At 40.9% G+C, this 20148-nt stretch overlaps 1 protein-coding gene across 1 annotated transcript in view; it reads right to left on the reverse strand.

Annotated features, from left to right (window-relative positions):
• Nucleotides 1-16394: 16394 nt before the first annotated feature.
• The window catches only part of LOC135549565 (copine-4-like), a 42135-nt gene continuing 38381 nt past the window's right edge, over nt 16395-20148 (reverse strand). Inside the window, exon 18 of the mRNA XM_064979643.1 lies at nt 16395-19368. Within this exon, the coding sequence (XP_064835715.1) occupies nt 19234-19368 (135 nt within the window). The 3' untranslated portion in view covers nt 16395-19233. The remainder of the gene's footprint in view (nt 19369-20148) is intronic.

Below are 20148 nucleotides of genomic sequence, written 5' to 3' on the forward strand. Positions count from 1 at the left end.
CTATCTAACTGGGAATCCCGTGAGTGAGAACATCCAAAGCTCATCAAAGGTAAACGATTTAATTTGATTGCTTTTCTGATTTTCGTGACCAGATTGCCTGCTGCTAGCTAGGCATAATGCTATGCTAGGCTATCGATAAACTTACACAAATGCTTGTCTTGCTTTGGCTGTAAAGCATATTTTCAAAATCTGAGATGACAGGGTGATTAACAAAAGGCTAAGCTGTGTTTGAATATATTTCACTTGTGATTTCATGAATATGAATATTTTCTCGTAAGAATTTTTGTCCGTTGCATTATGCTACTTAGTGTCAGTTGATGACAATTCTCCCGGATCCGGGATGTTTTGGAAGCAAAACATTACTGCACGTAACGCGCCAATGTAAACTGAGATTTTTTTATATAAATATGCACTTTATCGAACAAAACATACATGTATTGAGTAACATGATGTCCTATGAGTGTCATCTGATGAAGATCATCAAAGGTTAGTGATTCATTTGATCTATATTTCTGCTTTTTGTGACTCCTCTCTTTGGCTGGAAAAAGGGCTGTGTTTTTTTTGACGAGGCTCTGACCTAACATAATCATATGTTGTGCTTTTGCTGTAAAGCCTTTTTGAAATCAGACTTGATGGGTAGATTAACAAGAAGTGTATCTTTCACTTGGTGTATTGCACTTGTTAAAACCTGTTCAGGATAGGGACAATACTGCCCCCTTTGGATGAATTGCGTGCCCAGAGTAAACTGAAAAAAAACTGTCAAAAATTGCTAATATATGCATATAATAATTATTATTGAATAGAAAACACTCTAAAGCTTCTAAAACCGTTCGAATTATGTCTGTATGTAAAGCAGAACTCACAGGGCAGCCATTCTCCCAAACTCTCTCTCTCACCAAAGAAAGTTGCTCCAACTTTGACGTCATCGCCCCCACCCTTCCCAACCAGCTACGGATCTCGCACGAGCTTTGACCGCTTGGCGGGCAAAATACTGAGATGTCACAAGCTTTTAGGTGCGCGCTCTGGCAAAAAGGGTCTTTTGTTCCAGTTCGACTGAGGAGAATTGCGTTCGTTTGATTTAATCGCCAATTGTTTTGTACGTTAATAACATCCTAAAGCTTGATTCTGCACTTAGTTTGACCAGTTTAGTCGACATATAATATGTAATTTTGAAGTTTTGATGCGCAACTGTTCGTGATCAGAAGTCCTTTTTGGGGTAATTCACCTGAAGCTGTTAGCATTTGCAAATACAAAGACACACCAACTGAAACCAAACGTTATATTAGGTAAGTATAACTCCTTCCACGACATTCTGGTCGAAGACCATCAAAGGTAAGGGATATATTTATGTTATAAAATTGTATTTTTGTCGACTCCAACATAGCAGAGAAATAATGCTAATGTCTGAGCGCCGTCTCAGATTATTGAATAGTGAACGAATTCTGTAACGTTAAAAATAAATGTAACACAGCGTTTGCATTAAGAAGTGTATCTTTCTAAATATATGTAGAACATGTATATTTAGTCAAAGTTTATGATGTTTATTGCTGTTATCTGGCGTTAGCTGTCGGAGCTATTTATAATTTCTCCGGACATTTCTGTTGCATTTTTTGAACATGGCTCAATGTAAACGGAGATTTATGGATATAAATGGCATATTATTGAAAAAAACATCAATGTACTGTGTAACATGTGCTATTACTGTCATCTGATGATTTTCAAAAGGTTAGTGAATTATTTTTCTTTTAATCCTGCGTTTGTGATTGCCATGCAAATAGCACAATGTGGCTACATATTGTATGTTTTCCTAGTGGTGGTTTGATAGTACCTATGTATATGTTTTCGCCGTAAAACATTTTAGAAATCTGACTCGCTGGGTAGATGAACAAGGTGTTTATCTTTCATTTAAGCTATTGGACTTGTTAATGTGTGGAGGTTAAATATTTTTAAGAATATTTTTGAATTCTGTGCTCCATAGTTTGAGTTGAGCTTGGGGGGGGGGGGGGGGGTGCCCTTGGGGAACGTGTACCGTGAACAAGTTAATGTATGAAAGTTACATATTTCAAAAAAATATTTTTGAATTTCGCACACTGCCTTTTCAGCGGAATGTTGTCGAGGGGTGCCGCTAGCAGAACCCCTAGCCATAAGAAGTTTTAAATGAAAAAAAGCAACTGATATCAATTTTCCATATCAGTGCCCATCACTAATTGCATGTATTTATTTCTTGAGCAATGAATGAATGTGTGCCAAAACTTTTTGTGAAATGAGGGACTGAAATGAATGAATGTATCCTAGAGTGTGTTTTACCATGCATTTTAACTGACACATTATATAAAACTGTGTACCTATAGCATGGTTGATATTCACAACATTGTAAATAAATGAGTATTTTTTTACAAAAAAAATCTGTTTTTTTTTTGAGTGCTGAAAACGTTTCGGCTAAAAATAGCTTAATGTGTATATATTTGGTATTCTATTAGGATCCCCATTAGCTTTTTAAATTTATTTTATTTAAATAAAGTTTAATTACAAAAGGTAGACAAGAACAGCCCAAAGACAGAACTACATCAATTTGAAAAAGGCACACACAGCCTACATATCAATGCGTACAAACAAAATATGTAGTTCAAATAAGGGAGAGGCCTTGTGCCATGAGATGTTACTTTATCTGTTTTTTGAAACCAGGATTGCTGTTCATTTAAGCAATGTGAGATGGAATGAATTTTTTCTGGATTTGGGGACTGTGGAAAAACCCCTAGTGGCATGTCTGGTGGGGTATCTGTGTATCAGAGTTGTGTGCAAATTGACTATGCAAATTATTTGGGATTTTCAACACATTAATATTTATATCAAATAAGCGATTCAGTCAGTCTCTCTTGGCTAAGAGTTGAGGAGAGACTGGCAGGCATGGTATTAATATTAGCCCTCTGATTACAATGAAGAGCAAGACATACTGTTCTGTTCTGAGCCAGCTGCAGATTAACTAGGTCTTTCTTTGCAGCACTCAACCACACGACTGGACAATAATTTAAAAAAGACTAAACTAGAGCTTGCAGGACTTGTACTTTTTGGAGAGTGATGTCATAAAGCAGAGCATCTTTTTATTACGGAACTCTCCCCATCTTTACAACCATTGAATCTATATATTTTGACCATGACAGTTTACAATCTAAGATAATACCAAGTAATTTAGTCTCCTCAACTTGTTCAACAGCCACACCATTCATTACCAGATTCAGCTGAGGTCTAGAACCTAGGGAACAATTTGTACCAAATAAAATGCTTTTAGTTTTAGAGATGTTTGTTAAGGGTTTCAGTGACTTCATTACCTGTGGTTGCAGATGTGTATATGGTTGAATCATCAGCCTACGCAGACACACATGCTTTGTTTAATGACAGTGGCAGGTCATTGGTAAAAAATAGAAAATACTAGAGGGCCTACAGAGCAGCCCTGCAGTACACCACACTTGACATGTTTGACATTAAAGAAGCTTCCATTAAAGAAAACCCTTTGCGTTGTATTAGATACTGTAGATAGCTCTGAATCCACTAAACCATAGCACATACAGTGGGGCAAAAAAGTAGTCAGCCACCAATTGTGCAAGTTCTCCCACTTAAAAGGATGAGAGAGGCCTGTAATTTTCATCATAGGTACACTTCAACTATGACAGACAAAATTAGATTTTCTTTTCTCCAGAAAATCACATTGTAGGATTTTTAATGAATTTACTTGCAAATTATGATGGAAAATAAACTTTTGTTATTGACCAAATACTTATCTCAATACTTTGTTATATACCCTTTGTTGGCAATGACAGAGGTCAAACATTTTCTGTAAGTCTTCACAAGGTTCACACACTGTTGCTGGTATTTTGGCCCATTCCTCCATGCAGATCTCCTCTAGAGCAGTGATGTTTTGGGGCTGTTGCTGGGCACCACGGACTTTCAAATCCCTCCAAAGATTTTCTATGGGGTTGAGATCTGGAGACTGGCTAGGCCACTCCAGGACCTTGAAATGCTTCTTACGAAGCCACTCCTTTGTTGCCCGGGCGGTGTGTTTGGGATCTTTGTCATGCAGAAAGACCCAGCCACGTTTCATCTTCAATGCCCTTGCTGATGGAAGGAGGTTTTCACTCAATCTCACGATACATGGCCCCATTCATTCTCTCCTTCACACGGATCAGTCGTCCTGGTCCCTTTGCAGAAAAACAGCCCCAAAGCATGATGTTTCCACCCCCATGCTTCACAGTAGGTATGGTGTTCTTTGGATGCAACTCAGCGTTCTTTGTCCTCCAAACACGACGAGTTGAGTTCTTACCAAAAAAGTTATTTTTGGTTTCATCTGGCCATATGACATTCTCCCAATCTTCTTCTGGATCATCCAAATGCTCTCTAGCAAACTTCAGACGGGCCTGGACTTGTACTGGCTTAAGCATAAGGACACGTCTGGCACTGCAGGATTTGAGTCCCTGGCGGCGTCGTGTGTTACTGATGGTAGGCTTTGTTACTTGACAGCTCTTTGGTCTTGGCCATAGTGGAGTTTGGAGTGTGACTGTTTAAGGTTGTGGACAGGTGTCTTTTATACTGATAACAAATTCAAACCGGTGCCATTAATACAGGTAACAAATGGAGGACAGAGGAGCCTCTAAACCTCTTAGAGATCGGGCTACTTTTTTCAACATTCTGTTAAAAATCGCAACATTTCAACGTCCTGCTTCTCATGCAAGGAATATAGTATATGCATATGATTAGTATGTGTGCATAGAAAACACTCTGAAGTTTCTAGAACTGGTACAATGGTGTCTGTGACTATAACAGAATGAGTTCCGTGGTCAAAATCGCCAGAAAACCTGGTCACTAAATCGACGGAGAAAAAATCAATCCGCCAGTGTATGTATTGTCTATTGGAAGGAAAAATACTTCAGGGTGAGAATACAGTTCCTATAGCTTCCACACAATGTCGCCAGTGTTGTGATTTCGATTCAACTAAATCCTTGGTCATCTGAGTAATAGCCACATCCGGTTGTCAAGTCCACAGCTGTAAACAATGGAACCGGAAAAGTTAGTTATGTTTCCCAAACTCGTGCTTATTGAATACAGATCGCTCCGTGATCAATTTGATCGTTTATTAACGTTTAGTAATACCTACAGTTGGATTACAGAAGTAGTTTGAAGTGTTTTGTCAAAGTTTATCGGAAACTTTTTTAATTTAAAAAAATAATGTTGCGTTTAAAAAATGTGTTTTTACTGGATCTGACGGTGTTCATAAATTTACATTTTGGGTACACAAGGGCAGATTTAATCGAAAGACCCAATTGTGATGTTTATGGGACATATAGGAGTGCCAACAAAGAATCTCGTCAAAGGTAATGAATGTTTTATATTTTATTTTGGCGTTTTGTGTAGCGCCGGCTACTCTAATTCCTTTGTTTACGTCCATTCTGGTATTTGCCAAATACTTCTTTTCCACCATAATTTGCAAATAAATTCATAAAAATTCTGGATTTTCAGGATTTTTTTTCTCATTTTGTCTGTCATAGTTGAAGTGAACCTATGATGAAAATTACAGGCCTCATCTTTTTAAGTGGGAGAACTTGCACAATTGGTGGCTGACTAAATACTTTTTTGCCCCACTGTATGTTTTCTCAACAACAGGTTATGGTCAATAATATCAAAGGCTGCATTGAAATCTTACAGTACAGCTCCCACAATCTTCTTATCTATTTCAACTCAAATCAAATTTTATTTGTCACATACACATGGTTAGCAGATGTTAATGCGAGTGTAGCAAAATGCTTGTGCTTCTACTTCCGACAATGCAGTAATAACCAACGAGTAATGTAGCTAACAATTCCAAAACTACTACCTTATACACATAAGTGTAAAGGGATAAAGAATATGTACATAACGATATATGAATGAGCGATGGTACAGAGCGGCATAGGCAAGATGCAGTAGATGGTATCGAGTACAGTATATACATATGAGATGAGTATGTAAACAAAGTGGCATAGTTTAAAGTGACTAGTGATACATGTATTACATAAAGATGCAGTAGATGATATAGAGTACAGTATATACGTATACATATGAGATGCATAATGTAGGGTATGTAAACATTATATTAGGTAGCATTGTTTTAAAGTGGCTAGTGATATTTTACATCAATTCCCATTATTAAAGTGGCTGGAGTTGAGTCAGTGTGTTTGCAGCAGCCACTCAATGTTAGTGGTGGCTGTTTAACAGTCTGATGGCCTTGAGAGAGAAGCTGTTTTTCAGTCTCTCGGTCCCAGCTTTGATGCACCTGTACTGACCTCGCCTTCTGGACGATAGCGGGGTGAACAGGCAGTGGCTCGGGTGGTTGTTGTCCTTGATGATCTTTATGGCCTTCCTGTGACATCGGGTGGTGTAGGTGTCCTGGAGGGCAGGTAGTTTGCCCCCGGTGAAGCATTGTGCAGACCTCCCTACCCTCTGGATAGCCTTACGGTTGTGGGCGGAGCAGTTGCCGTACCAGGCGGTGATACAGCCCGACAGGATGCTCTCGATTGTGCATCTGTAGAAGTTTTTGAGTGCTTTTGGTGACAAGCAGAATTTCTTCAGCCTCCTGAGGTTGAAGAGGCGCTGCTGCGCCTTCTTCACAATGCTGTCTGTGTGGGTGGACCAATTCAGTTTGTCTGTGATGTGTACGCTGAGGAACTTAACTTACTACCCTCTCCACTACTGTTCCATCGATGTGGATAGGGGGGTGTTCCCTCTGCTGTTTCCTGAAGTCCACAATCATCTCCTTAGTTTTGTTGACGTTGAGTGTGAGGTTATTTTCCTGACACCACACTCCGTAGGCCCTCACCTCCTCCCTGTAGGCCGTCTCGTCGTTGTTGGTAATCAAGCCTACCACTGTTGTGTCGTCCGCAAACTTGATGATTGAGTTGGAGGCGTGCGTGGCCATGCAGTCGTGGGTGAACAGGGAGTACAGGAGAGGGCTCAGAACGCACCCTTGTGGGGCCCCAGTGTTGAGGATCAGCGGGGTGGAGATGTTGTTGCCTACCCTCACTATCTGGGGGCGGCCCGTCAGGAAGTCCAGTACCCAGTTGAACAGGGCGGGGTCGAGACCCAGGGTCTCGAGCTTCATGACGAGTTTGGAGGGTACTATGGTGTTAAATGCTGAGCTGTAGTCGATGACCAGCATTCTCACATAGGTGTTCCTCTTGTCCAGATGGGTTAGGGCAGTGTGGTTGAGATTGCATCGTCTGTGGACCAATTTGGGCGGTAAGCAAATTGGAGTGGGTCTAGGGTGTCAGGTAGGGTGGAGGTGATATGGTCCTTGACTAGTCTCTCGAAGCACTTCATGATGACGGAAGTGAGTGCTACGGGGCGGTAGTCGTTTAGCTCAGTTACCTTAGCTTTCTTGGAACAGGAACAATGGTGGCCCTCTTGAAGCATGTGGGAACAGCAGACTGGGATAGGGATTGATTGAATATGTCCGTAAACACACCAGCCAGCTGGTCTGCGCATGCTCTGAGGGTGCGGCTGGGGATGCCGTCTGGGCCTGCAGCCTTGCGAGGGTTAACACGTTTAAATGTTTTACTCACCTCGGCTGCAGTGAAGGAGAGTCCGCATGTTTTGGTTGCGGGCCGTGTCAATGGCACTGTGTTGTCCTCAAAGCGGGCAAAAAAGTTATTTAGTCTGCCTGGGAGCAAGGCATCCTGGTCCGTGACTGGGCTGGTTTTCTTTTTGTAATCCGTGATTGACTGTAACTTAGATGAAAGTTACAATGCTTATGGAGAAGGGTACTCAAAATCTGTCAATTTGTTTACAGAGTAATTGACTGTAACTTTCTTTCAACCAATCATCAGTCATTTGTGTCAGTCCAGTACATGTTGAGTACCCTTCTCTATAAGCATGCTGAAAATCTGTTGTCAATTTGTTTACAGAATAATGGCATTGTGTTTGGTCAATCACAATTTTTTTCCAACAGTTTGCTAAGAGCTGGGAGAACCAGTAAAGACCGTTTTACCACTCCTGGGTAGCGGAATGACTTTAGCTTCCCTCCAGACCTGAGGACGAAGACTTTCCTCTAGGCTCAGATTAAAGATATGACATATAGGAGTGGCTACAGACTCAGCTACCATCCTCAGTAGCTTTTCATCTAAGTTGTCAATGTCAGGAGGTTTGTCATTATTGATCAATAATAATATTTCCACCTCTCCCACACTAACTTTACAAAATTCAAACTTTTAATGTTTTTATTTTATTATTAGATTTTGGATGCACGAGTACGATGGCTCACTGTTCGTTGTTCTCATTTTCCTGCCTAAGTTTGCCATCAATAAAATAATTGGCATGAAATGGTTTTGTGACGCATTTGATAAAAGTTGCCCATTTCCTTCTGTCAATGTTCATATTTAATATAAGTAATATGAATTATACTGATCTATGTTGTGGATGAGCGCGTTGTTCTGTTTTGTTGTTGTGTTGGTGTTGTGTTGTGTTTTTGTTCTGTTCCTCTCTCTCTCCATCTCTGTAGCTTCCGGGTATGCTGGATAAGGACCCGAGCAAAGGGAATTGGGCTGACTTTGTAGTGCCTGTCCCAAATGACTCATTAATGTAAATGTGCATATTGAAAGACACTGTCAGTAGTGATGTCATTTTGGAAATGTTATGTGGTGATATTGTTTCATAAACATGTTGCAATGTATATACTTTAGTATGTTTAGTTAATGGAAAATGTAGGTTTGATGAGGTAATTGCTTAATTAAATTGGTGTTAATTGTTCTGAGGGGAGGGGCTAGCCCTACAAAAGGAGCCTCTCTTTCAGTTCATGGGGAGGCCATTTTATATTGAGCTGTGAATGGGGTAGCATTGTGTTTAGCTGGCCCATAAGGTATGCAGTACTGTTTTTTGTTCCGGAACCACTTTGTAAATAAACACCCTGAAGCACAGAAGAACATTTGCGTCTCCACCATCTTTTGATTTTGATAGAGGTTAGATTTTCCAGTATAGCCTTCTGGCGGCCTCTACGTGATAGAGGTTAGGTTGTCCAGTATAGCATTCTGGCCTCCTCTACGTGATAGAGGTTAGGTTGTCCAGTATAGCATTCTGGCCTCCTCTACGTGATAGAGGTTAGGTTGTCCAGTATAGCATTCTGGCCTCCTCTACGTGATAGAGGTTAGGTTGTCCAGTATAGCATTCTGGCCTCCTCTACGTGATAGAGGTTAGGTTTTCCAGTATAGCCTTCTGGCCTCCTCTACGTGATAGAGGTTAGGTTTTCCAGTATAGCCTTCTGGCCTCCTCTACGTGATAGAGGTTAGGTTGTCCAGTATAGCATTCTGGCCTCCTCTACGTGACATACATGTGGATGGTCTTGTTCCTGTAGTGTTTGTAAACACCCTGGTAGGTTGATTAATAACCTGAACCAGATTACAGGCAACGGTTACAATGAGAAGCTTCCTCTTGAGCGGACAGCTTGATGAAACCCAGTCAACATTCAGGTCCCCAAAAAGGTAGACCTCTCTGTTTACATCACATACACTATCAAGCATTCACACATATTATTCAGATACTGAGTGTTATCACTTGGTTGCCTATAGCAACACCCCTAAAGAAAAGGCTTTAGATGTGCCAAGTGAACCTGCAACCACAACACTTCAATAACACTTGACATAAGATTTTCTCTAAGCATCACAGGGATATGGCTCTGTATATATACAGCAACACCTTCCCCATAAGCATTTCTGTCTCTTCTATAGATGTTATGTGCTTGTAGGCATTGACTTCAGGACCATGGATAGCACCGGGTCATTTGAAGGCGGTTTCTACAGACAGAGTACACCAAACCATACTTTTACCTCTGTATATAAAATAATTCTCTCCATAAGCCGAAATGTAATTCATAGGCCAATAGTGTATCGCATTGTGACCAATGGAGTGGGTGGAGTAGAACGTGTTGCTGGGTATAATATACCATATATTCTACAGACCCGACTGAGTACTCCCCCACCCCCACTTTTACATGGACATAAATTATAGTTTTTCTTATACCATATAGTGTCCATGCACCCCATTTTAAGACCACAGTAAAAGGCCAGAAACACTATGTATTATTTTTACTATTGCCCCATGACATCATATACACACTGAACCAAAATATAAACACAAGACGTAAAGTGTTGGTCCCATCTTTCCTGAGATAAAATATAACAGGTCCCAGACATTTTCCATACGCACAAAAAGCTTATTTCTCTTATGTTTTTGCCACAAATTTGTTTGCATCCCTGTTAGTGAGTATTTCTCCTTTATCAAGATAATCCATCCACCTGACAGGTGTGGCATATCAAGAAGCTGATTAAACGGTATGATCATTACACAGGTGCACCTTGTGCCACTCTAAAATATGCAGTTTGGTCACACAACACAATGCCACAGATTTCTCAAGTTTTAAGGGAGCGTGCAATTGGCATGCTGACTGCAGGAATGTCCACCAGAGATATTAACAGAGAGTTGAACGTTAATGTCTCTACCATAAGCCGCCTCCAAAATCGTTTTAGAGAATTTGGCAGTACGTCCAACCGGCCTCACAACACCATGTGTATGACATCATGTGGGCAAGTGGTTTGCTGATGTCAATGTTGTGAACAGAGTGCCCCATGGTAGAGTCAGCTATGCCCTCCGATGAACCATCAAACAGGCAAAGCGTCAATACAGGACTAAGATTGAATCGTACTACACCCGCTCCGATGCTCGTCGAATGTGGCAGGGCTTGCAAACTATTACAGACTACAAAGGGAAGCACAGCCGAGTGCTGCCCAGTGACACCGGCCTACCAGACAAGCTAAATTACTTCTATGCTCACTTCGAGGCAAGCTGTAAGCATGCGCTGACCAACTGGCAAGTGTCTTCACTGACATTTCCAACCTCTCCCTGTCTGAGTCTGTGATATCAACATGTTTCAAGCAGACCACCATAGTCCCTGTGCCCAAAAACACTAAGGTAACCTGCCTAAATGACTACCGACCCGGTAGCACACGTCTGTTTCCATGAAATGCTTTGAAAGGCTGGTCATGGCTCACATCAACACCATTATCCCAGAAACCCTAGACCCACTCCAATTTGCATACCGCCCCAACAGATCCACAGATGCACTCCACACTACTAGATCTCTATTGCACTCCACACTACTCTTTCCCACCTGGACAAAAGGAACACATATGTGAGAATGCTGTTCATTGACTACAGCTCAGCGTTCAACACCATAGTGCCTACGAAGCTCATCACTAAGCTAAGGACCTTGGAACTAAACACCTCGCTCTGCAACTGGACCCTGGACTTCCTGACGGGCCACCCCCAGGTGGTAAGGGTATGTTAACAACACATCTGCCACGCTGATCCTCAACACGGGGGCCCCTCAGGGGTGCGTGCTCAGTCTCCTCCTGTACTCCCTGTTCCCTCATTACGCAAGGCCAGACATAACTCCAACACCATCAATAAGTTTGCAGACGACACAACAGTGGTAGGCCTGATCACCGACAACGATGAGACAGCCTATAGGGAGGAGGTCAGAGACATGACCGTGTGGTGCAAGGACAACAACCACTCCCTCAACCGGATCAAGACAAAAGAAGATGATTGTGGATTACAGAAAAAGGAGGACCGAGCACGCCCCCATTCTCATAGATGGGGCTGCAGTTTAGCAGGTTGAGAGCTTCAAGTTCCTTGGCGTCCACATCACAAACAAACAAACAAACATGGTCCAAGCATACGATGACAGTTGTGAAGAGGGCACAACAAAACCTATTCTCCCTCAGCAGACTGAAAAGATTTGGCATGGGTCGTCCGATCCTTAAAAGGTTTTACAGCTGCACCATCGAGAGCATCCTGACAGACAAAATTATGATGCAAGCTTCCTAAAAAAAAAATATATATATAGATTACATTGATTTTAGCATTGGCAAATTTGCCTTATCGCATAGTGGGGACCCTATAAAACATAGCTAGATTCATTAACATCATTTTTGGAATTCTGAAAAGTATTGGAATAAATGACCAAACTATAATACTAGCTAGCCAGCTATGGGTAACTGTAGCGAGCTAGCTACCTGACAGGAGGGATAGCTAGCTGTGTTAACTTGATAGGCACATTAATAGCTTTAGGTTGGTTGTTTTTAAGCTAAATTTCAAGATTTCCACTTAAGGACTTTGCCATTTCGATCATCACTCTCGCTCACGAGGGACAATTAAGATACACTCGGATGTGACTGCAAGGGAGTGCGTAACTGGCGGCAGGGAAGTCAGGTGCAGGAGAGCAGAACTGGGTAATTAACGGAGCAGTTTTATTCAGAAATCCCCCGGAAACCAGAACAACAAACAAATGGGTACAAAACCCGTCACGCACCAGAGAAAACGTGCACATGCACTTACAATAAACACTTCTGCACAAAGACATGGGGGAACAGAGGGTTAAATACACAACACGTAATGAGGGAATTGAGACCAGGTTTGTGGGAAGACAAGACAAAACAAAAGGAAAATGCCTTTTTTTTAAACATAGCTGATATGGCTGACTTGCTTTAACAAATGTGGTTTCTACTGACAATTGAGATGTACAAACTATGGCACAAGAGAACAACGAGCGGATAAGAGGCAATCCGTAATTTCTATTAAGACATTAATGAGTGAGCGAGGACGGATGTTGTCATATAACTAATTGTTCAGCACTTTTGAAATGTACAGCGACAGAATTCAGAACATAGGCCGGTCTTACAGTATTCTCCCTGTACACCAAGTCAGAACCTGTAGGATAAATAACGGCAGCATATAAGCAGACCATGAAAGCTCTTACAATATTCGATGATTACATTTCTCTAAAACAGGCAATTGGCTACATGTGCACCACCAAGTCAGAACAGTAGGTGAAATTAAGAAAGGAAAAGGAACCAAATGATTAGTGTGAGGTACATGGGCTACTAACAGCTTACTACACAACATGCACTCAGTAAGGTTATTACTTTCTAAGCTACAGTAACATATCTCCCTGTCATATTCCATCATTTATGCAGCAGCATACAATACATTTTTAGATTCACGTTGTTCTGCTGTGCTCACTTCCTTCCAAACCACTCATTGTTGAATTTGCAATTTCCAATTTGTTATGTCAGGTTTAAGTCCAATGGCCGATGAGCACCAATACGTTTAATCTATAATTTCTCTTCCTTCTTTATCTTCGTATGACAAGGATTAAAAGGATTTGCCAGTAGATTGTCGACTTGATTTATGATGACGACTGCTAGCTAAGATCCTGAAAGTATGATGTGGACATGGTCCGTCCAATCAAAGCTACTGCAGATATAACGTGATTTGACGTAATTTTATCTGTGGCCAATGACCTAGAGCCTTCTTGGATGGGCACTGCTTATGTAACTCTATGTCAGAAATCAAAGGGCGAGAATTTTCGAGGTCTCCCCTATGACTTCACAGTGACGTACTGTCCCCAAAATACGCTTTGTGTTTACTGCTGGCTGCCCCAACACCACAGAAAGCCCTGAGCTAGGCTGAAACACCTGCATTTTGGAGCTGCCTTACTCAAGAAAACAAAAAAGAGACCATGGTTTGTATGTGGTTTTATTAACTCAATGATATATACTGTATAGGTATATATTTTTTTACATTGTGTGCAAACTGATATGTGACACGTATTAATGCCAAAATAACATGCAAAACATGACCTTTTGCCACTGGTGACGATGTAAAATGTTATTCAAGGGCTGCAGCCACTACGTTAATCATACCTGTTTCCTGTTGTGAAATGTCACCCTAAGGTGTCACGACTTCTGCCGAAGTCAGTCCCTCTCCTTGTTCAGGCGGCGCTCGGCTGTCGACTTCACCGGCCTTCTAGCCATCGCCGATCCACATTTAATTTTCCATTTGTTTTGTCTTTGTCTTACACACCTGGTTTCAATTCCCCAATTACTTGTTCATTATTTAACCCTCTGTTCCCCCATGTTTGTTTGTATACGGTCCGTTATGTGGGCTCACTTTATTGTATTGTATTTGTTTATTTTGAGTAAATTACGTTTATTTACTCATATCTGCTTTCCTGCGCCTGACTCCTATACACCAGCTATAGACAGACCACATTACATAAGGATCTCTGGTACGGCTCAGAAATAATTCTATAGATCCGCTTCATCGAATGGACTGATTGAACATCTTTTTTACATTTTATTTTATTTAACCTTTATTTAACTAGGCAAGTCTTCAAGTAAACATTATGGAGAACAATTGAAATATTATACATACATACACCAAGGTACCAAGGCATGTTTTTATTCAAATTCTATTTATTTAAAAAATATATATAATAATTACTACACGTGTCCAATGATAGGCCAACGTCTATCAACATAACTGATTTGAAAAGGGTGGTCTTGCCGAGGGATGTGTATATAAATGAAATGATGGTTGACAGAGATAGTTGATGATGGAGGAAGCAAGTTCAATCACTGATGAGTTTGTAACAGTGCCCAAAACGTACAGTACCTTCCCTTCCTCCTCTCTCCCTCTCCTCTTCCTGCCTCCTTCCTCCCAGGGGCTCAAAGTATATGGCTGAGTTGCATAGAATCTCATCCTCCCTCGCTCCCTCCCTCGCTCCCTCGCTCCCTCCCTCCCAGAGATCTCAAGTTCCTGAGAGAGCTGAATTAGGGAAGTGGATTTGGACCTGTGTTCGGAATACTGATGATGCCAGTCGGAATGGGGATTATTCCCAGTGTTCTGATGCCGTGTGCTTGTCCTTGTAGTTTCTATGGAGATACGTGTCTGAGAAATCACCATGGGATCCAAGGATCCTTGATATCCTTCTGTCTGTGCTTATGGACTACGTACTTCAATTCAAAAATGTCCAGAGACTGAGATGGTCATTGCAAAATTTAGATTTTGTGGTCAATTAAACATTTATTTGTGGATTTTAACGTGTGCTTTGGGATATTGTCTCGCTGGAAGATCCACTTGGCCTCCAATTTTCAGCTTCCTTGCAGAGGCAAATAGGTTTTTGGCTAAAATATCCTGGTACTTGGTAGAGTACATGATGCTGTTGGCCTTGACAAGGGCCTCAGGACCAGTGGAAGCCTAATAATCCGCAAAACATCAAAGATCCACCAACATATTTTACAGTAGATATGCATCTACTTTTTTTGCATATGCATCCTTCTTTCGACGCCAAAGAGCTCTATTTTCGACTGATCTGATCATAGCACACAGTGCCAATCCAAGTGCCAATGCCCTTTATCAGACTCCAGGCGTTTACATGTGTTGGTTGCTGTCAATAAAGGCTTTTTTCCACGGCAACCCTTCCAAATAACCTATTTGCTTGGAGGTGGCAGCTAATTGTAGATGTGGAGACTTGGGGATCCAAAAGATGCGACCAAGTTCTGTAATTCTCTAATTTTGGCCCTTTTATTTTTCTTTGCCTCCTGAACCATCTTCCTGTGTGTGGGGTCAAGATGCTCTTACGTCCAATACCAGGCAAGCTTACCACTGTTCCAGTGGTTTTAAACTTCTTAATTGTTGTCCTAATAGTGGTAAGTAGTATATTTTATTATTCTTTTTTGTTGTACCGGTTTGCCAGATTTTTGAAGGTCAACAAACATTTGTCTCTTTTTGTTTGTGAACTCTCTGCCTTTTCCTATGGTGATGGATAAAATATGGATTTTAAATGTTACCTCATTTTATACCTTTTGAAACAGGAAGCCATGGAAGGACACAATACAGTTCCTTAATTAAACTGAGATTTTAAAAAAAATGTTAATGGAGATTGAATTTTGTTTCATTTTATTTATGAGAATCTTTAGTTGTGGTAATAATTGGGTCGCCTATCTTTAAAAAAATAAAAAAATCTCTCTGAGCAATTGTATTAGTATTAAATAATATAATTTTCTGACAGTACAAAATAGCTCAGTTTGAGTTATTTATTTGATTATTTCCCATATTTTGCTCAGCCAATTATTGCTCATCTTTATCAAGGGGGACGATCATGTTGGACCTGACTGTATGTGTGTATAGTTTGCATATCAGGCTATAGTCAGCAGTGCAAGCAGTACTGCACAGATGGACAAAAAGATAGAGAGACAGACAGAACTGACGGAGTCACACAGAGACAAGGGCATCTGTACTGTGATCTGGTCTGTAATGTGAAACAGTAACACACACGCACGCACGCGCGCACACACACACACACACACACACACACACACACACACACACACACACACACACACACACACACACACACACACACACACACACACACACACACACACACACACACACACACACACACACACACACAGAGAGAACTATTCACTCAAATGCTTTACAAGTTAATAAAAACGTTTTTTTTACATTAATACAGTTTTAGTTATTTATTTATATAAACGCTCAACAAACCTGTAGAAAAGACATATATAACACTTTGCAGTATATAATCCTCCTTAAAATCCACCCTGTAAAATGTGCATACCATCAAAGAGTGGGCCACCAACAAAATCATAAACAACAGATAAAATGCATCCCATGACATTTCCACATGCAAATAGTTCTGGATTCTATATGAAATGTATAAGTAGTGTTGAAGGAATGAGGCACGAGAGCAACATGATTTCAAATTGAGGCTGAACTGACCGAATTCGTTATGGGTTTCAACCCTCCTCATTAGGAAATGAGACTGAGAACGAGATTTGGGTCTTGGAGGAGTTCATTGATGCGGGTGTCTCTTGTGTGTGCGTGTGCTTATGTGTGTGTGTGTGTGTGTGTGTGTGCTTATGTGTGTGTGTGTATGTGTGCTTGTGTGTTTCTTGTGATATGCTTTGGATGTGCTTATCAATACACAATCACCTTTTCTCCCACCCATATCAATAAACGAATTGTATCACACACAGTCATGCAAAAGTTTTACTGTTGCGTGAACTTTCAAATGCATCCTGTCATCTCTAAATGACACATTTGAACCCAAAACATTTGATCCATAAAATAATTAATCAGACGTCCTGCTGAAGGGATGACTTAATCTTTGCGAGAGGGAGGTAACCTAATTTCATTGGTCCTCAACTCGCTAATCAGTCATTTCATTCAGGGTAAGTGGAATTAGCCGTGAGTTAGCCCGCCCCAGAGCAGGTTAATTCTGAAGGAATTATTGCCATAGAAATTTACCTGACTAAAAGGTGAGCCGCTTTCATAGGATCGGTTATCCAGAGTTAAACTCAGAGTTACCTCTCTCACTCCTCAAACCTGATTCGTAGTATAGGGCTCAGGTTGTGTCTGGAAGTATCCTGGGCTAGGCCTTCCACCAATCAGCTTCCTTCGGCTGGTGTGCCACCCGTGGAGAAATTGGTTTAACTTTTGATAGCCTATCTCTGGGGCTAGTTAGGGACCGTAAAAAAATTACACAATATAAATGGTACAATATTTTCATGTTGCACATCTTTTAGTTCTCTTTACATTCTTTCAAAATTTGTATATTCATTTCTACAATTTATAGTTGGGTTTGAGGTTTTTAAGTAATGTACATTTGGAGCTATTGAAATGTTTTCACATTGTCCCAAAAATATTGTACATTGTGTAATTTATTGATGGTCCCTATCTAGACCCATAGTGATATCCAAAGTCAAACCAAATCAACCACGGTCAGTGTGCGCATAATGATCAGGGTTTTTGCACCTGTGCTCAGAATTGATGATTACTTGGGTGATTGCCAGCTGTGGGCAGGATTGAAATGCACTCAACCCAAGGAAAACTGTTACGTAACCTAGATTCCGTACATTTCACCAATCTTTCTTTTGGACGGTACTGACTTTATGACCAAAATTACCCTTTTTACACTTTGTAGTCGATTTAGACTCAATAACAAATGTTTCTGACTCATATTAATGATGCTACATAGGTCGTTATCAACCGGAGCAGTCGGTTGTTTGGTTCAGTGATAAACATGATTTGAAGCTACACATGATTTGTTTACAAATTCTCCTATGTTACCAAAACCCTAAACTATGGACTAATAGGCCCTTATGGTTATGATAAGTACAACTCTTACTCTTACTTGCTTCAATTAGCCTATACTGTATGTAATATTGTTAAAACAATATTGAAAGTCACCTTTAAAAGGTGTGTGTGTGTGTGTGTGTGTGTGTTAAACCCATTAGGCCAGCATGCAGTAATACATTATGTAGTGAAACCACCAGATTACACTACTTTTCTGGGCTACACTACTGTATGCAGTGTGTGTGTGTTTATAATGTGTGTGTGTGTGTGTTTATAACGGGTGTGTGTTTATAATAGGTGTGCGTGTGTTTATAATGGGTGTGTGTGTGTGTTTATAATGGGTGTGTGTGTGTTTATAATGGGTGTGTGTGTGTGTTTATAATGGGCGTGTGTGTGTTTATAATGGGTGGGTGTGTGTTTATAACGGCTGTGTGTTTATAATGGGTGTGTGTGTGTGTTTATAATGGGTGTGTGTGTATTTATAACGGGTGTGTGTTTATAATGGGTGTGTGTGTATTTATAATGGGTGTGTGTGTATTTATAATGGGTGTGTGTGTGTTTATAATGGGTGTGTGTGTGTTTATAACGGGTGTGTGTTTATAATGGCTGTGGGTGTATGCATGAATATAATGGGTGTGTGTATGCATGATTATAATGGGTGTGTGTATGCATTATTATAATGTGGTGTGTATGCATGATTATAATGGATGTGTGTGTATTTATAACGGGTGTGTGTGTATTTATAACAAGTGTGTGTGTATTTATAATGGCTGTGGGTGTATGCCTGATTATAATGGGTGTGTGTATGCATGATTATAATGGGTGTGTGTGTATTTATAACGGGTGTGTGTGTTTATAATGGGTGTGTAATGGGTGTGTGTGTGTTTATAATGGGTGTGTGTGTGTTTATAATGGGTGTGTGTTTATAATGGGTGTGTAATGGGTGTATGTGTGTTTATAATGGGTGTGTAATGGGTGTATGTGTGTTTATAATGGATGTATGTGTGTTTATAATGGGTGTGTGTGTGTTTATAATGGGTGTATGTGTGTTTATAATGGGTGTGTAATGGGTGTATGTGTGTTTATAATAGGCGTGTGTGTGTTTATAATGGTGTATGTGTGTTTATAATGGGCGTGTGTGTGTTTATAATGGGTGTATGTGTGTTTATAATGGGTGTGTGTGTGTTTATAATGGGTGTGTTTGCGTGATCAGGGACTGAAGGGTCTGGTAGATTCGTCATAGTCAGACAGACATTTTGGATGGATTCCTTTTGCGTTGTAGTAATCCACCACCTGATTGGGCACCTCTGCTAACACACTCTTAGCAAGCGCAGCCGGGGACGCCTGGGGAAACACACACACACACATTACACACGCACACACACATATTACACACGCACACACACATATTACACACGCACACACACATATTACACACACACACATTACACACACACACACACATATTACACACGCACACAGACACACACATATTACACACGCACACACACATATTACACACGCACACACACATATTACACACGCACACAGACACACACATATTACACACGCACACACACATATTACACACGCACACAGACACACACACATTACACACGCACACACACATATTACACACGCACACAGACACACACATATTACACACGCACACACACATATTACACACGCACACAGACACACACATATTACACACGCTTACACACACATTACAGACATTACACCAAAGACTTTGTCATTTTAACTGTACACCAACATCGTTCTGTCTGTCTGTCTGTCTGTCTGTCTGTCTGTCTGTCTGTCTGTCTGTCTGTCTGTCTGTCTGGCTCTATGTCTGTCTGGCTCTATGTCTGTCTGTCTGTCTGGCTCTATGTCTGTCTGTCTGTCTGGCTCTATGTCTGTCTGTCTGGCTCTATGTCTGTCTGGCTCTATGTCTGTCTGTCTGTCTGTCTGTCTGTCTGTCTGTCTGTCTGTCTGGCTCTATGTCTGTCTGTCTGTCTGTCTGGCTCTATGTCTGCCTGTCTGTCTGTCTGTCTGTCTGTCTGTCTGTCTGTCTGTCTGTCTGTCTGTCTGTCTGGCTCTATGTCTGTCTGTCTGTCTGTCTGG

This window comes from Oncorhynchus masou, chromosome 12 (genome assembly GCF_036934945.1).
Source record: "Oncorhynchus masou masou isolate Uvic2021 chromosome 12, UVic_Omas_1.1, whole genome shotgun sequence".
Classification (NCBI taxonomy): Eukaryota; Metazoa; Chordata; class Actinopteri; order Salmoniformes; family Salmonidae; genus Oncorhynchus; species Oncorhynchus masou.